The sequence below is a fragment of the Delphinapterus leucas genome, chromosome 3 (assembly GCF_059928025.1).
Source record: "Delphinapterus leucas isolate spDelLeu-1000000601 "Yukka" chromosome 3, BTC_Dleu_Yukka2, whole genome shotgun sequence".
NCBI lineage: Eukaryota > Metazoa > Chordata > Mammalia > Artiodactyla > Monodontidae > Delphinapterus > Delphinapterus leucas.
Window position 1 is genome coordinate 90,271,279 of NC_143131.1, and position 19,664 is coordinate 90,290,942.

General features: G+C 33.5%; 1 protein-coding gene across 15 annotated transcripts in view; it reads left to right on the forward strand.

Annotated features, from left to right (window-relative positions):
- Positions 1–19,664, forward strand: part of FER (FER tyrosine kinase) — a 476,299-nt gene that overhangs the window by 173,567 nt on the left and 283,068 nt on the right. Inside the window, exon 1 of one of the 15 annotated variants that reach the window (XM_022591578.3) lies at positions 938–15,981. The exons of the other annotated variants lie outside the window; for them this stretch is intronic. Coding sequence (XP_022447286.1) covers positions 15,844–15,981 — 138 coding nt within the window. The 5' untranslated portion in view covers positions 938–15,843. Of the gene's footprint in view, positions 1–937; positions 15,982–19,664 lie in introns of those variants that run through there. 15 annotated transcript variants of the gene reach the window in all.

Genomic DNA, 19,664 nt, shown 5'->3' on the forward strand with positions numbered 1-19,664 from the left:
CAATAAACAATCATACACACACACACACACACCTGCATACATATATATGTCAGGTGGTGGTAAGTTCTTTGGAGAAAAATAAAACAAGCAGGGAGAAAAAGGGTGCTGGGAGGGGTTTTCATATATATGGTGGTCAAATAAGGCTTACTGATAAAGTGATTTATACAGAGATCTGAAAGAACTAAGGGAGCAAATGATGAGATTGCCTGGGGTGAGAATATTCCAAGCAGTGGGAAAAGCAGTTGAGAGGCACTGATGCAGGAGTCTGGTTCTTGTGTTGGAACAACAAGGAAGCCAGTGTGGCTGGAACAGAGTGAGCCAGAGTAGTAGGAGATGGGGTCAGAGAAGTAGTGGGCATTTAGATCGCATAGTCACACAGACCATTGTAAGGACTTTGATGCTACCTCTTAGAGAAATAAGACTCTGAGCAAAGAAGTGACATATTTACATGGTTTACAATTGTTTGTTATTATAAAGACAGCTGGTGAAATCCTATAATTTTACTATGTGTGTAAATAGAGGTTATATGTAAGATACATTTTGGAAGGTTTTATGCAGTTTATATAGGTTTAGATGTTACTCTCAAAGTAGTTTAAAGGTTTCTTAACCTGAGAACAATGTCAGTTATGGATGTTAATTACTACATTAATATCGACATTAATATTTCAAGTTTTATAGATTAATAAATTCTTGCTTCCAGCTTTCCTGTGGCAAGAATTTTATCATGCTGAACTTTCAGTGGCTTTCTAGACCATTAAATTAATAAATTCTCCTGTAGATGTGATACTTAAAGTGTATTTAGAGGTATATGCTTTATGTTTATTTGATGCATAAATTTCTAATTTATAAAACAAAGTTAGGAGGTGATAATGATTACATTATAAAAAACTTGTTGATTTTTCTAAATAATTCAGGTCAAGATTCCTTAACATTGCTAATCATCAAGGAAATGCCAATCAAAACCACAATGAAATATCACCTTACACTGGTCAGAATGGCCATTATCAAAAAGACAACAAATAACAAGTGTTGGCGAGGATGTGGACAAAAGGGAACCCTCTTGCACTGTTGGTGGGAATGTAAATTGGTGCAGCCACTATGGAGAACAGTATGGAGGTTCCTCAAAGAATTGAAAATAGAACTACCGTACAATCCAGCAATTCCACTTCTGTTTATTTATCCAAAGGAAATGAAAACACTAACTCGAAAAGATATCTGCACCCCCATACTCCTAGCAGCATTATTTACAATAGCCAAGATATGGAAACAATCTAAGTGTCCCTCAATAGATGAATGGATAAAGATGTGAGATATATATATATATATATATATATCTCATATATATGTGTACACACACACACACACACACACACACACACACATGAAATCTTGCCATTTGTGGCAACATGAATGGGCCCTGAGGGCATTTTGCTAAGTGAAATAAGTCAGACAGAGAAAGACAATTCCTGTATGACCTCACTTATATGTAGAATCTTAAACAAAACAAAACAAAAAACAACTCATAGTTACAGAGAACAGACTGTGTTTCATTGCCGGAAGTAGGGATGGGGAGTGGGTGAAGGTGGTCAAAAGGTACAAACTTCCAGTTATAAAATAAAATGAGGGAGATGTAGTATACAGCATGGTGACAATAGTTAATAATACTCTATTATATATTTGAAAGTTGCTAAGAGAGTAGATCTTAAAAGTTCTCATCAGAAGAAAAGAATTTTTATAACTATGTGTGGTGATGAATGTTAACTAGACATGTTGTGGAAATCATTTCTCAGTATATACAAATATCAAATCATGATATTATGCATCTGAAACTAATATAATGTTATATGTCAATTATATTCAGTTAAAAAAGATTCCTTTAAATGTTCATTTTTCTTTGGTTCATACAAATGAAGTCATTTCACATCACAGACTGGTTAATGGATGATGCCAGAGACATTTTTGCATCAGGCCACTGTATCTTAAGTATCAGGGGGAAAGAAAACAAAATTTCAAGCTGTTTTTAACTTCTATTTTAACTATCTCTGTTCATATTTATATGCATATTCAGTGAGTAAATAAGCCAAATCAAGTATATGGTAAATGAAATGTAACTTTTTCATTTTTATACACAAACACACGCACACATATATACATGTAATATACTATAAACCAAATGAAAAAGCTACCTTTCATTTTCATGTATATGTATATATATGTATACATATATATATTCCTAATTTGTCTTTTTAATTATGGATTTCTTAATATCTTAGCACTAATTAACTAGCCAGGGGTTAGCTAGCTCTAAAAGGATATAATAAATGAACAAAGTAAAGTTAGGCAAGAATTAAATATTGCTATGATTAATGCAAATTAAAAGATTAATTAATTATTCAGTCATTTGGGATTAAACAAGTGTTTAATCATTACTTATTACATGAATATTTTGTACCGGGGTTTTGTGGGAAGGGTGGGTCAAAGATAAAATAGATTTAGAACCTACCATAGGTTTGGTGGTGGTAGATGGAGCAAAAGTAATTGATTTAACAATTAATTTGAAACTTGGCTGCATTTTGACTTGTATATATCCATATATTAAAACATTAGAAAAAAATTTAGGTGCCTAGCAGTACGTAGACATACACTCGGCTGATGTTTACAGAGGGACCGAATAGGTACAGAATTTCAAAATATCTATTTATAGGTTATAATTGATGCCATTCAGTTTTTTTTAAAAATGGCTTAAATGTTGATGTTAGCTTCTATCAGATATTTCTCATTTTATAAATAATTGTGGCAGTGGTAGTCTAACAGAGTGACAAAGTCTCCAGTAGTTACAGAGATAATGACTAATGAGTTATTGCAATAGAATTGTCACTCTAGAGAGCTCCAGCTGCAGAGCCAGACTGCTTGGATTTGTATCCATGCTCTACCACTTAGGAGGTGTTAGGCAAGTTTCAGGACTTTTCCTGCCCTCATTTCCCAATGTGTAAATCAGGAATTACAGTTTTACTTACTCTTGGATTTGTTGTAAGGAATAGTTAAGTTTACACATTTAAAGCGCGTAGAACAGTGCCTGCAACTTAGTAAACTACCATTGTCTTTTATGTAGATGATAATTATCACAGAAATGATGATTTAATGTAAATGCTTATTTTCTGCTAGTCTTTATTCCTTAGTCTTGATATTATTTTTCATTAAGCATGAGTATTTTCTTTTAAAAATGTATCCTGTTAATTTTTAGATGATAGATAAGCGTGTTTGGGATCTACTCTGTATTTGAAGTACAGACTTTCTTGGGTATCCAAGGGGGATCGGTTCCAGGAGCCCCTGCAGTAAAATGGTATGGTATTTGCATATTACCTACACACATGATGATACTTTAAATCATCTGTAGATTACTTGTAATACCTAATACAATGTAAATGGTACGTAAAATAGTTGTAAATACAATGTAAATACTATGTAAATAGTTGCCTGCACAGGGCAAATTCAAGTTTTACTTTTTGGAGATTTCTGGAATTTTTTTTTCCAAATATTTCAGATCCATGGTTGGTTGGATCTGTGGATGTAGAACCTGCAGATGTGGAGGGCCTACTGTATTGTGTTCTTTAGCCATAATAGATTAAAAAGTATTTTTTAAACAAAGTATCATGTGGTTAATTTTACTTATATATTGCTGGCATCAATAGGATTGACCAGCTAATTTTTTAAAGAAAATTTTTAGTGTTATTAGTTTACTGTAAGCTCATTTTTTTCTTCTACTGCACTATTAAAGTTTGTGTTTAAAATTTTGCACAAAGCAATTTTTATAAAAATATAACTCATAATCACATTTTTTAATGACAGTTTTCTTTTAGAGTAAAAAAAAAATCCTAAATGGCATTATATTTTATAATTATTCATTACTAAAATAACATTTTTCTTTTAAGTTTGCAATTATGGAAAATTCAATTAACAGCTTTTAATACTTATATTGCCTTTTAAAAATAACTCTCTTTGTTGTCAATTTATGCCATACTATTATTTATTCATTCTGTCAGTTGAAACCAGTTTTTCTTTATACCTCATTGATTTCCATCTCTCAGTATTATTTAAAGGCTCTCTTTTTACCAGCAGGGCAGGGTGGAGAAAATGTGGAAACTTGAGTCAAATTATCATGCGTTTCATTACCTTTAAGTAAATTTTTACCCCCCTAAACCTCAGTTTCTTCATCTGTAAAATGTGTTTAGTAATATGCACCTCAGAGGATTGTTATTAGGACTAAATGAGTGGTGCAAATGCAAAGGCACATTATAGAGCCCAGACATAGGAAGGTGCTTAGTACGCATTTGGTTTTTGTCCCCTTTCTTTTCCCTCTCCTCTGCATTTCTCTTTTTCCTCCTTTCTTCTGTCTCTTGCACCTTTGTCCCCATTTCTCCTCTTCCTTCCTCTGCCTTCTTATTAAACACAATTAACCAACTTCTATGAATATCTGTTGTGTGCCATGGATGGAGACATCCTGGAGTAAAAGAGAGAGTCTCTGTACTCAAAAATCTACATTCAGCAGGCAGAAAGTTGCAATAAATAATTGATTAACAAGAAAACATCAGAGTTAAGTGCTGTGATGAAATTGATCATTAATATTCCTCAGGCTTTAGCCTTCAGCCCTTGGCTTGCAATCCTTTTCTTTTCTTTGTATTCATGTTATCTGTGGGCTTTTTTTCCTTCTGTCATGACTTAAACATCAATTGATGATCCCCAAATCTACATGTCCAAGGAAATTAGGAATACTGGAATACCACTCAAGATAAATACAAAAAATGAGAGCAGAGAAGTTAAGTGACTTATGCAAATTCACACAAAAAACGTTAAATGTAATACAAATTTTAATTTAACAACAATTTCATTATTATTCACACACCAATTAGATTTTCTTTTTGTGGGTTTTTTTTTTTTTTTGGATTAACTGTTAACTGATAGACATAGTATTAACTGACATTCATTCTATGTTAATTCAAAATGTAAAAAATCTTTGGACTTTTTTATTGTAGTTTAGTGCAGATACATTATTTGAAAAGACAGGGGAGAGATCTAATCATCTGAAGAAGAAAAAAAGATTTTTACATACATGTCTAATTTGTCATAATAATTGTGAATAATAAAATTGCTAAAAATTTCTATTGATAATGAATACAGTTCTTCCTTTTCTCCCATAATATAGTTTTGTTTTTGCGTACCCATTAAAAATAAATCAATAAAAAGCAACTACTTGGCATATAAACCATGGCATAAGATGTTCAGGACATTCTTTTAAAAATTTAAAAATTATCTAATTTTCTTCAACCTGAGAAAAGTGTTTCAGCCTCTACAATTTATTTGCTAATTCATCTATTACATTGAATAGTATTTGTCTTAAAATTTATGTGTGAGTATGTTATCTTTTGACTTGAATTGAAAGTAGACAGTTGGCCTTTCATGTAGTGAAGGATTCATATATTTTTATCTCTAAAGTCTTCTGTCATAAATTTTGAAAGTTATTTTTATCACATATCAATTTCTTTAATTTAATTGAAAGGTTTAATAAAGAGAATATGTGAATATTATGATTTATTGCTTCATTTGGTACCTAATGAAAGAATTTTGAATCCTAATAAATTTTCTCTTTTATTATAATGTTCTGAAGAAAATTATTTCTCAGTATTAATATTTAAAAGATTAAGACTCAACTGTTAATTTTTAAAATCATTGGTTTAGTTTGCAAATCCCAGACAAATGATAAGATCTCAGACTAAGGAAAGCTTTTCTCTGTCAGAATGTATCTAGAGATCTTTTAGAGTAGAGGCTAATTCTTCCAGATAAGTTCTCAAAATTGCTTAAAAATCATTTACTCCTTGGAAGGAGAAATAACTCAATCAGAAAGAAATCATTTATACTTCTACTGTATATTTAACTATGTGGTAGATGTTACAAGGGCCTACAAGAGAATATAAACAAACTCAGATCCTTTTATCTGCCTTCATTTTGAAATTTGAATGAATGCTATCATACTGATCATGTTAGAAACATAACATTTGAACAACTAGAAGTTTACATTATTAAAACAGCATAGTTAGGAAGCAAGAATATACAGATAGATTAATAGAATACTCGTCCAAAGAAGCCTATATGTTCTTAATATGAGTATAAGGCTATTTTAAGGAAAACAAAAGATTAAAAGATTATTCAGTTTATATCATTTTAGACCTTAAGCTAATGCCACATAAAAAATAAATTTCAGGTGTATTACTCAAATATAAAAAAATAAAGCCACAAAATGACTAAAGAAAATATAAGTGAACATTTTCCTGTGTCAGAAAACAAAGAATTAAATTGCAGAATAAAAATTGGGAATAATATGTGATGCAAATATGGCAAGGATTAATGTTTTAAAATATGTAAGTAAATCATCCAAATTGGTTTATAAAGAAGGAATGCATCAATTAAAAATGGACAAAGAACATAAGAAATTTATAATAAAGGAAATATAAGCTTTAATAAAGATATGAAAGAATTTTCAACCTCACTAGTAATGAAAATATTCATTAAGAAAAGCAATTAGAAAATGAGATTTTTAACTTGTCTGTTACCATCCACAGTGGCCTCCTTTCCACCTGTTCACTATGCTCCAGCCAGAGTAACCTTTTAAAATTTCAAATCAGGACAAGTCTGGTTATATTGACTCCCACAAGAATGGCTGCTTATAACTTTTAGGCTAAACAGTACTTTTTCTGAATGGCCTGCATAAAAGGCTTTCCTTATATTGTCTGGCCCCTACCCTGGACTCTGACCAATCAGAATGTATGCTTGTCATAACTACCAGGTATGTCCCTATGGAAGAAACAGCAAAAAAAAGAAGTATATAAGGGGTGAAGGACTGGGATAAAAATCTTGGAGTAGTCCAGGGACTGACTATTCATCTAGTTTAAGAACAAGTATAGTTGGAGTAAGGTAGTTAAGAGGCTTATATGAAGCTATTAAGTGTGATCTGAAATTTCACATGTGAAGGAATTTTGACTGGTAGGTTCCAAGTTATGAATAGTAGAATGCAATGCTGAAGTTAAGCATAAATGAGCATTGTTGGAGATGTAGAGATCCAAAGGAACTTTGAGGCCTTGGGTATAAGAGTCATGTACTGGAAAGAAAATAATTATAAGCCACTTGCAAAGATCTCAGTAAATAAAGGAGAGTGTCTGAGAGGCCAGTAGAAGATAGCATTGCGAATGAAAATGCCCTGGCTTCATTTATGCTATTATTATAAGTACCTCATCTCTTATAATTCTATATAAAGCTTCTGGTGCTTAAGACAGTACCTGGCAAAGAGTAGGTGCTCAATAAATTTTTCTTCAACGTGCTTGAAGAGATGAAATCATCAGTGTTTAGATTCTGGTCAAATGTTTGACTCCTTTTCTACATATTCCTTGGCATATAAGCACCAAACAAAACAAAACACCTACTCAGTTAATGCAGAGGGGTAAATTATTCTAGAATATGTTCTAGAAAGTAATAAATTCCTTATAGCACTGATGGAAAGGAAAGGATACAGAGAAATAGCTTTAGCTAGCATATTCATCACTTATAGGTAGGCAAAATCAGAAACTCAGTATGCTGTGTCATTTAAGTGGGGTCAGGATGCACTGTGTTCTCAAAAATATCTTAACCACCACAACCGCTTTAGGAAAATTATTTGGCAATATCTACTAAAGGATATGGGCACACCCTGTGACCCAGAAATGAATACATATGTTCCCCAAAAGACATGTATAAGAATATACACAGGAGCACTATTTATAATAAACTGAAACTGGAAACTGCCAAATGTCAATCAACAACGGAATAGATAAACGGTGGAATATGTACCCAGTGAAATTGTCTGCAGTTATGAGAATGAACAAATTACAGCTATATACAGCAGTATGGGTGAAACTTACAAACATCATGTTGAGTGAAATATACCAGACGTTACATAATCTGATTCCACTTATATAGAGTTCAAAAAGAGGCAAAAGTAATCTATGATATATTGGAAGTTAGGATAGGGGTTCCCCTTGGTGAGATGAGGGAAGGACTGAAAGGGGCACACAGGGGACTTCTGGAGTGCGGAAATGACTTGTATTTTGATCCATCTTCTAGTCACCAGGATCTTTTCAGTCTGAAAATTCATAAACTGTACACTTTTGATTTGTACACTTTGCTGAATATATCTTGTACTTCAATTAAGAATTTCAGAAAAAAAATTTGCTCTAATTAAGCATGGGACCAAAATGAAGGCATGTTCCACTGGTGTTAGTTTGTGTCTGTGTGTTGGGCTGTTCATGGCTGTCCTTTCAGAATTACTTGGGACGAGGAGGGGCTTTTTAAACTACACAGGCCATACTTCTGTCTCTCTGTCAACCCTCTTCCTTCACCTTCTTCCTTCCCATATTATGTTTCCTCCATGGACTACATTTGTCCCTACCTTTCTCTTTTACTAACAAGCCATAGTTAACTATAATGCATGCTGTGAAAGTGTTGCATCCTTCAGGTCTCTTGGGGTTGAAAAAATTTTGAGAACTATTAGGCAAAGGAGTTTGTCTTAAAGAACTCTTTTAAATTCTGAATGCCTCTTGTGAAAGTAGCTTATTAAGCATTGTAAGATAATAATATGTACCTCAAATCAGGAGCTTGGGGAGCTAAAGAGAGTGTCAGTTACCCCAAAACTGGGTAGTGCAAGCATGTTGATTCTGACTTTTCACTGGTTATTTAACTCACCAAGAGAAAGTGTCTTTGTACTTTCTAGCATTTGATGACAGCATACAATTTAGAGGTCTCACTTTAATTTAGTGGTCACTTATTATAATTTGAAAATTGTGCTGGGGAATTAGATCATAATTATTTCTATTTTGAAAGATAGACCATGCTTTTACAATGATGGAATAATTTGTGCAGATACTAAAGATATTTGGTATGTGAGCAGTAAAACAAACATGGACTGGCCATACCATGAAAAAACACTGATCTGTTGTTTTCCATGGGAATTTGAAAGCCTGATTTGATTTTCATCTGCCATTCTTATAGGCTTCTTGGATGATTTTTAGGGATGCTGCCTCTTTCCTGTCTCCCAAAGTCAGAAAGTCAGAGACAACTTGACGTCTTGCTCTGTGGATGTACAATGTGATTTGGGATTAGGATGTTAAAAACCAAAGAACGCAGGAAACCTTCCTGTGTCCTTCTGTTTTTCCATAGAGTTCTTCAGCTGATTGACAGGAAGTGAAAAAGAGCTGATGCTTTAAGCTTCAGCTGTATCACTTCTAAGAAAGGCAGCCTAGTAGAATGACCATGTCTAGGGGTCTGAAGATTGCAGAGAGCATGATGTCACCAATATGAGATAATCAGGTTTGTTTTAAATTGTTCGGCGAAAAGACTGTTAGCTCTGGGAATTTGTAATCTTCACATTGCAAGGCTTTTTGTATAGATTTCCTATTTGCTAGTTTATATACTTGTGTCATTCACTCATCCATTCATTTCCTGCTTCAGTCCTCAGAGTATTTGAGGTAGCTGATGATGACAAAATACAGCAAAATACAAATAAAAAAATAAAATCAGCACCAGGAAAAATGGAGGTTGTAACAGATATCAAGACTGGAGGAAAAGCTATGTAGGTCATAGCTTGGATAGTTACTACAGTAGAGCTATTATTTTGTGTCTAAGCTTCCCGAAGGCCAAAATGAAAGGGACGATAAAGTCATGTATTAGTTACTGTTAAATAAAAGAAGGCATGTCCCATTGCAGGGGAAGCAAAGCTTTTCATTGTATTTAGCTCTAATAGAATTTCTTACTGGAGGCTTTGACATTGACTTTTGCAGTGACAGTGCCCTTGACAACATCACTACAGCTCATGCTGGAAGAAGATTCATAAGGCCATCTCTTTCAGAATCTAGAATCCCTCGGTGGAAGTGGAGGCCATAACACCAAAATCAGTCCATGGAGGTCTAAGAATACAGCTGTATGTAAACGGAGTTCATCCAAGAATATAATCTAGATTTAGAATAATTAATGAACTTGGATGTGATTCTAATGATTCTGTCTTAGTACTATTTTTCTCAGCTGCAGTCAGGTTATACAGTGGGTCATTATTTTCCCTGGGAAAAGTTTTCAACTGCAGGTATTTTATACTTGTTTGCAGGTGGATCTGTAAGATTAGAAGGATTTACTAGTAAATTAGCTGATTTTTAAAAATTGTTGAAGACCTATATTTTAAATTATTGGAAATATTTTATATATGTAAAATAATTTTGTTATGTTGTGAAAACGTAGCTCCCATAACATTATTCAAAGCTTGCCCCTTGTTAGGATTAAAAAACATTATTGATGATTAAAGGGAAATTGTCAGTGTTAAACTTCAACTTTTGCTTGCAATTTTCATGATAAATTGTGATAATTGTGATGTCTCACTATTTTCTAGTTGATTATTCTTAATTTAACTTTGTAGATTTGTTTGTTGGCTTTATGTATAATTACTCTATCGATTTTAAAGATAAGTAGTTAAAGAGTGCTGAAAATCTCACTATTATATGAAATGTTCCATTTTGGAGGATTTTTCTAAACAAACTTTTTAATATCTATTACACTTCAAAATTTAAAATTTCCTAAAGGATTATTCTTTGAGAGACAGTGGATTTGATTCATTAACATCTGGCCATATAAAGCCTCATATGTTAGGTTGCTCCAATATGTCATTTAAGGAAAATTACTAAAAGAAAGGAACTGACTGTATGCTGGACATAAACTATTGTTACTGGCAAACAACCCTGCAAGGAAGGAGTGATTCCTACCTTTCAGATGAGAACCCTGAAACTTGAAGAGAGTAAGGATTTTGATCAGAATAAGAGCGGCAGATTCAAACTCAGAATTTTCTGCCGCAATAGGTTAAATTCTATCCAAGCAGTGTTGCCTGTTTACTAAGCCAACAGACTTATAGTCAGAGAGAACTTAGTTCAGACCCTCTCTGTGTTATTAAAGATATGACTATAGGAAAGGTCAACACAACCTCTCTGAGGTAAATATCCTTATTGGTAAAATGTAGCAAATCATAGAAACCTCATAGAATTGTTTTGAAAATTAATGAGATAATGTTTGTAAAAATGTTTTAGCACAGTGCCTGGCATATAGCTAAACTCAATAAAAGGTAGCTATAAAGAAAGAAAAAGTTACCATGATTTCTCCTAAATGTGATTTTTCAGTGTATTTATGTTGGAGGCTATATTCCACTTAAACATATTTTAATTCTTTTCATAATGTAATACCTAAAGATAACAAATTCCTAAAGATAAGAAACTACCAGCAGGTGGAGCTCAGTGTCAGAGAATCCAAGTTTCTGAAATTGAGCTATTTTTCATCTTATGTTTTAAAAATAAAATTAAATAAATGCATATACAGTTTTGAAATTTATATGTGAAGGCTTTCTATCTTTAACATGCTTACCAAAAGTCATCACTCTGCCACATGGTTCTTGAATATGTAAAAATAATGCTTTGGTTATTCGGATCAACTAAAATTCTTTGTTGTTTCTGGTATTATATATAATGTATTACAGTCATTTGCATGACGAAGACATACTTAAAGTGAACTTCATTTAAAAAGAGTGACTTAGAATTTGATTATTTCATTCAGGAATTGGACTGATGATCTCATATTTAACTTGTCAAAACCCTCAAATCTGCCACTCTCACAGTATTCCACTTCTTAGTAAATTAAAGGTATCACCTTTAATCAGCTGTTAAAGCCAAAAATCGTGGGAATCACCCTTGTGTTCACTCTTTCACAAATCTCACATCCACTCTATCCATAAGTTCTCGTGGTGCTATCTCTAAAATATATCCCAAATCTGACCTCTTGTCAGCATCTTCACTGTGATCATCATAATAAAACAGTAAGTTGTGGCCTGACTGCTTCTTCCAGACTACCTGTCTGCTCCCTTGCCCTTCCTACATTTTATTTTCTACGTAGTAACTGAGTGATCTCAGTGTGATCTTGTGTGATCTCCTGCTTATGACCCTCCAGTGGGATCCTTGTGTAATCAAAATAAAATTTCTTATCAGAGCTTGAACTACATGATCATATCCCTGCCTAGCTCTCCCCCAGCATGGCCTCCCACTCCTTCTCATCCTCCGCACTCTGGCCTTTCTGATCTTACTGTCCTTTGAGCAGGCCAAACTGCTTCTCGTCTCAGGGCCTTTCTGTTTCCTCTCTCTTTAATGCTCTTTTCCCCAGTTTTTCATATGCCTGACTGCCTTCTTTTCATCATTTCAACTCAAATGTCATTCCTTTGAGACATCTCTCTGACTACTCTAGCTGTAATAGGCTCTTTGATTAACCCTCTACTCCCTGCCATCATTATCCTATTGCCCTTTTCCACTTCTTACATAGCCCTTACTTCTAGTTCTTTGCTGCTACTACTGCAATTTTGTTGGCTAACATTTACTATGTGGTAGGTTTCTTTTAAGCGTTTCTATGCATTAAATATTTTAATATGTGTATTTATATGTTATTAACTCATTTAATTATGGCATTTGATTATGTACATATGTATGATTTTAGCATCTATTTTCTTCCCCTATAATCCCTGCTAGCCCCCCAACCTGTAGCTCCACGAAGACAGGGACTTTCATTTTGTTTACTTTGATTTCCTTGGCCTTGAGCAGTACTTGGCAAATAGATGAGGCTTAGTAAGTATTTTCTGAATATTGCACAAGTTCTTAGAATTCATAATAACAAATAGAGTCATCACATATTTAAGTAAAAAAACCTTCTTAGGGGAAAGGGAATATTTTCTAAGGAAAAAAATCATGCCTGATTATTCTTAGAGTTCTTTTATATGAAGGTAGTAGGGTACAGAAAAATCATCTACTTAGGTTTTAGGAAAGACTTGGCAATGTTCTTTACGAAAGATTGCTAAATATAAGTCACCATTGGGTGGGAAGTATACTTTTAGCATGGCCCAAGAAAAGATTTAAAATCAGAAATCAGAGGGTAGGAATAAACAGATATTTATTTAACTGGAAAACTGTAAAGATAAAGATACTTTAGCAATTAATAATCCCATCTGTTATGGGTTGAATTGTTTCCTCAAAAAGATATGTTGAAATCCTAATATCCAGTACCTGTGAGTATGACTTTACTTAATTGGAAATAGGGTCTGTAGATGTGATCAAGTTCAGATGAGGTTATTAGGGCAGGTTCTGATTTAATATGACTGGTGTCCTTATTAGAAGAAAAGATAGACTGACCTGCAGGGAATACAGCCATGTGAAGGCCGAGGCAGAGATTGGAGTTACCAGCTTACCCTTGCAGCTGTAAACAAAGAATTACCTGGGGCTACCAGAAGCCATAAGAGGCAAGGAAGGAAAGTTCCTTAGAGTTTTGGAGGAAGCATGACCCTGTCAAAACCTTGATTTCAGACTTATAGCCTCTAGAACTGTAAGAAAACAGATTTCTTTTCCTTTAAGCCATGCAGTTTGTGGTATTTTTGTTAACAGAAGACCTACACTAATACAACATCCGTTGTACTTATTATCTATATAAGTGACCTGAAAGACTGCCTAGTGAGGTATCTAGATGACATCAAATTTTTCTAGTTGTGAAGAGAAAACCAGTGGGTACAGATGATCACAGGAGAAATACCTGAATTAGCTTTTTTTCTGGGCTGGACCAAGAAGCAAGAAATCTAGCTTCTCTAGATTTTATATTCCTTGACTGTGAACATTAATTTTGATTTATCTCCAAGATTGTTTCAAGATTTAAAGTTTTGTGATTTTATGAGCCTGTGAATTCATATGCCAGGCATCTAGTAAATGCTCAATGAATATTGAAACTATAAATAAATAAAACCACACAGGAAATAAAGAAAGGTAGGAAAATATAAGTAACTCTGTGTAGGTGTAAAACTACAAATTGTATGTTTAAAATGGTTTAGAGAAAAATTGAAACAAAGGAAAGAATATTGAGAATCAAAACTCATTGTTTCTTGAGTGTGTCAACCTATAGCAAAAAGACAAAATTAATAAATTGCTAATGCATCCTTTGAGACTCCATTTTGGCAACAGAATACTTTTGGTGAGATGGAGCAGGGATTTAGCCCAAGAAGCATAATATAGGTTAATTGCATAGATTTTTGGAGCAGAGTTGCTTAGTTTTGAATCCTGGGTTAACCGCTTATTGGCTGTGTGACCCTGGGCAAGTTAGTTAACTTTTCTGTGCCTCAGTTTTCTCTTCTGTAAACTAGGGCTTGTGATAGAACCTTTCTCATAAGGGTTATTGTGAGGGATTAAATGAGATAATCCACCTAAAACGTTTTAAACAATGCCTGGCTTATAAGGAGCTCCCCACCCCATGTTGTCTATTATTATTTATTAGTTGTAACATTTTATTAAATTATTCTCAAAATATAAAATGGGGCTTTTCCCTGATGGACATGATATAAAGATGAATGATTATTATAACAACAAAATCAAAATGTATATATTTAAGCTAGAGAAATAGAGGAAATTATGCAAAGATGTAAGTCTTAATTTTTTTTTTTTTGAAGTGCATGGAATTGGAAAGGCAAGCAAAGGGTTTAAAAGAAGAGATTTTATGTCATAATTGTGACCCAGGAAAGTTTTACTAAGACTTTTGTATAGTATGTCTCTCTTGCTCTTCTTCTATTTTTTCTTATTTGTAAAGTTTCTTGAACTTTGGTCCATTTTAAATAATGTGCTGCACAGTACCTGAATATGATATCTGGCATCTAGTATGGTTGCATAGTACCTTCTTTAAAAAAAAAAATGAATGAATAGAACAAGGATTTATGTAGCAATGAACAAACTATTATAGAACAGATTAACAAGATAGTAGCCCTATTTTCAAATTAAACGTTTATGCTTTGAGTATCCCGAACCCTCTACTGCTTCTCCAGCCCTTTCACCTCATTGCATGTTGTTAAGCTCAACACATTCCTGTCAGGAAATCTTTAATTTTTATTTAGACCTTAAAGATCATTTGTGTGTAATTTAGATTCTTTCTCTGTGAATCAGAAGAACTATAAAGAATTGGAGAACTATACCTCAATAAAATTAATTAAAAAGCACTGGATTAAGAAAGGCTTTTTTAGCAAAGCTTTTTGCAAGATTTTTTTTTAAACATCTTTATTGGAGTATAATTGCTTTACATTGTTGGTGTTAGTTGCTGCTGTATATCAAAGTGAATCAGCTATACGTATACATATATCCTCATATCCCCTTCCTCTTGCGTCTTCCTCCCACCCTCCCTATCCCACCCCTGTAGGTGGACACAAAACACTGAGCTGATCTCCCTGTGCTATGCAGCTGCTTCCCACTAGCTATGTGTTTTACATTTGGTAGTGTGTATATGTCAATGCTATTCTCTCACTTCGTCCCAGCTTACCCTTGCAAGGTTTTGTTTCAAGAAGTGCTTGAAAGTTTGGTCTGTTCTCAGAGATCTCAAGATCCAGTGTTCTGAAGCAGATGACTTCTACAGGTTGAATAGGAAGGTATTTTATTCAAAATATCAGTTACAAAATAGATTTATTTCTTAAGTAATGGATCTTCACTTAATGCATGAAGATTTCCTCTTTATTGCTCAATAAACGAATAACATTTGTTGGATATGTCAATTCCTTTCATCCAGAGTTGACTGGTATACTTCCATGCCAACAGGGGGAGTTAGCGTCAAATAGGAGATCCAGATCTGTGCCTTTTCTATTTTGCTTTTGGCTCAGACAGGAAGGTCTGTGGACAAATTGGCTTCTGTGGGCCCACTATCATCAGCTCTTGGTTGAGATTTGAGATGCAGAAGAAAAATAGATGTTCCCATTGTGAGGGTAGGCCGGATCCTAGTTCTGACTCCCAGTCCTGTAAAACCTGTACTTTAAAGTACAGCTCTGAGGCTTCCTATCCTTCCACATCCGAAGTCAAAAGAGAACAGGTAAGGGGGAAGGCTGTCTCAGGCCTACTTCAGCCAGGGCCCAGAACTGACCTCAGAGTCCAACAGATCATCTGTTTTATACTGCTTCTTTATAAATGGGAAGAATATTTTCTCTTGACTTCTGAATATGATAGTAGACAAAATTCTTTTGAAGGAATTCTGTCACTCAGATGTCAAGCCAAGCCCATTAAAAAATGACAGGGGCTTGTTTTCCATTTTCATTTTATTTTATTTGTTTCCTTTATTCACCTCTCAGATTTGAGAAAAATATGTGCTTTCTACTATTCCAAAACATGGGAAGGGAAAAGAGTGCAGTTTTGTTGGATATCTGAGGAGAATCATTGCTCAATTTAAAATCTGTGATGCTATTAAGATTTCTTTTTTCCTGATTTCAGTTTCTTTCCTGGCTGGTGAGCCCAATTTTACCTTCTTATTTTCAATTTCTGTCAGCAAAGGAAAATAATATTTTTCTTGATTGGTATTAAAAAATTGGTGATAATACCTGATAAAGCTTTTTACAATGATATATAACTGTATAGTTAGTACTAATTTTATAATCAATTCTTACAGTTTAATTTAGAAACCTGGAACACACTAATTTTTGTAGTATTTTAGTGCATAGCATATCATTTCTATAAATAAAAGGAATGGAGTCCTATCTTAAATCTGTTGTTAGTAAAGGATTATGTTTACATGTTATTTTGTAGTTTAAATTTAATTGCCTATATCCAGCAAGTCCCTTAATTAATGACCCTATATTTTAGGCTGTCATTCTTCTAGATTCACTATATTAGGAAAAACAAGTTCTGGCCTTCAAATAAGAATGGTAAATGTCAAAAAAGAACATTTGATGATTATGTAGCCTTATATATTTTTTCTTTTATATTTGAAGAGAGTTTAATAGACATGTAATTCCTGTTTTAATGTTACTAAATTCAATATTTAAGTTATGGTGTTCTAAATATTAGTGTCTTATAGTCATTGGGTAAGCACTATTCATAAGTATAAGAATCATTCCTTATATTTGTACGTTTTGTGTTGTCTTGATTTAAGGAGTCATAAAAATGTTACAGGATGTAGAATCCATTGGTGTCATCTTGTCTAATCTATCATTTTATACATAACAATGTACCTGAAGCCCTAGATAATTAGTGGCTCATGTAGCTAGCTAGTGACTTGTACAACTCTAATTTTCTGTAGCTTTAAAATAAAGTCCTGCTTCCTTTTCACTCTTCATTTCCTGATATATTTTATGATCTTTATTTGACATTTCTCTGTATTTGTATTTTTTGTATATCTCTTGTTGTTTTTGCAAAAGAACTTTATGCTTTTTATTTACTGTTCTTGAAATTGTTTTTAATCCTCTTAATTTTTATCTTTTGTGTCAGCTATGCTGCATGTTTTCAAAATAAACTGGAAAAGGTTAAAATTTTGTTATTTAACTATTATATAAATTTCTACATTGTCATGCATTATTCCTACACTATCCTAAAGTAAACAGAGTAAGAGTTTTTGTGTTGATGGCTATCAGGCACCATCCTCAAGTAGACATTAAGTATAGGTATGCACACTGTCTTCAAGTAGATACTTGTTGAACTCTCATACCTGTGAACTTCCACCCATAACTGTAATAATTTATCTTTGGTTATTAGCTAATGCTGGCCTAAATACAATGAGATCTTTTAGACTTATGATAAATCTATAAATATACTTTTAAGCATTTAAACATTTATCATCAGTCTGCTTAGTCAGATGTTACTATACCCACTCAGACACACACATATTCAGATCCACCTCTACTAGCTTATGTGATGATTCTGTACCTGAATTGATTAAAGGAGGGTCCTGTATTCTTATGGAGTCACTATTTATCCTCCTTTCATAGGGTGTTCTGACTTCTTTGGTTCTTGCTCTCTGATATTATTTTATGATGTTTCCAGTGAATCCTTATCACCGTAAGATACATACTGACTCATAAGTGTTCATTTTAGGCAGGAGCCATCCCCTTTTACCAGAAAGTCAGATTCTGGTAAAAGGTCCAGGCCTAGTTTGTCGTCTTCTGCTAAACTTTTGCCCCCCATGTTGCTGTCGCTAGCCATCTGCTCCCTCTGTCAATTAGTGTCATATTAATTCTGTGTTGTATATGGCAGATTCATTCTTTACTGTAGTTTCACTTCCCTTAAGCATCCTCATGCAACTCTCATCTTTTCAAAAATTTTTTACTGTGCCCCCTGGAATCTTATTCTGGTAAGCAAACTTCCTTTTCAAGAGAGGATTCATCCTCTCATATCCAGTATAACTCAGTGTTGAGAAGTGTTCCTTAATACTGCCTTTTGTATTCCTTCACTTGATGTGAAAGCCTCTGTGTTTTCAAGGCTTGTGGGGTTTGGTTGTACTACATTTACTCCTTCTCACTGGTGAATTCTTTCATGTTTTTGGTCATTCCTCTTCATTTATCAAAGAATATGTTCTCTGGTTCATTGTCTGTTTTTCTACCCATAGGTATTTGGGATGACTTTAGCATTCATGTGGAAGATCCATCCAAAATCTTAGTTTCTATGTTCATCAATCAAAAAATAGTATTGACCGAGGGATGGTAGCTAGTAAGCAAGTTTAGGTTAAGAGAATTTCTCTTAAAGGTGGAAGAGAGCTCCTTGGCCCTTGTTCCTCTTGAGTTTCTGGCATCAGCTCTGGACTGCTTACTTTCCTGTTTTATAAGAAACACAAAACCTTATTTGGTTAGGTTAGTTTTAGACATATTTTTGCCACATATAGTTTAGTGCAATTCTGACTGAAGGAATAAGTAAAATTTTAGTGAAAATAGAAAAATGTGACTTGGAATAGTACTGCTATTTTCACTGTTATTATTTATTTGTTTGTATGTTTTAGAAGGTGCTTGCCTCCACAGGAGCTTGTGTAGCACTAAGATTATTAAGGTAGAATAATTTTAATGCGTCAATAGATGTTATTGATTCTAATATTAACAAATCTGGCTATCACATTTTGCTTTTATAAATATCTATATTTTGAAGGCATGGTATTCTCCCTCCCCCCCAGCTCTCTAGTTTCTGGTTGAATTATTTGGAAGACTTAATTGCCTCTGCAGATTGACAGAGTGTCACAAGATGTTTTAAAGTTATATATGTATTTCAGTGTTTGGTGATATGATAACAGTATTTATGAAAGTAGTTAATTTGGTGAGTTCTTGAGATTTATTGTAGGACAATCTTTTTCATGAGGACAAAAACAAAGATTTCAGGATTTTAAGGGCAAATTTTACATATGTTAAGAGAAAACAAGGTAATTGTACATACTTCAGATTGTCCTTGCTAATTTTATAATTTTAGGTTATTGCTTTATATGCTCAATTTCTAAAAAATGATTTATTCTAGCTATCAATGATGTAATTTTTGTATGGCATCTGCCTTGAAAGTATACATCTATTAAAACTGTTTTTGCTTTTTTCTTAAGAGGATGAGAGAGAGTGGAAGTGGTAGAAAGTATGGTCAAAATTATAAAATAAACCAAAAGGATGAATGATAGGTGAATACTTTAGGCTCTGTATCTAGTCATTTAGCCAAATAATCCCTGGGGTCTTTATAGTTTACTTTTTGTTATGCTTTTCTATGTATTTAAAAAATATTATATAAACTTTATTCTGATTAAGAAACATACTTAGAGAC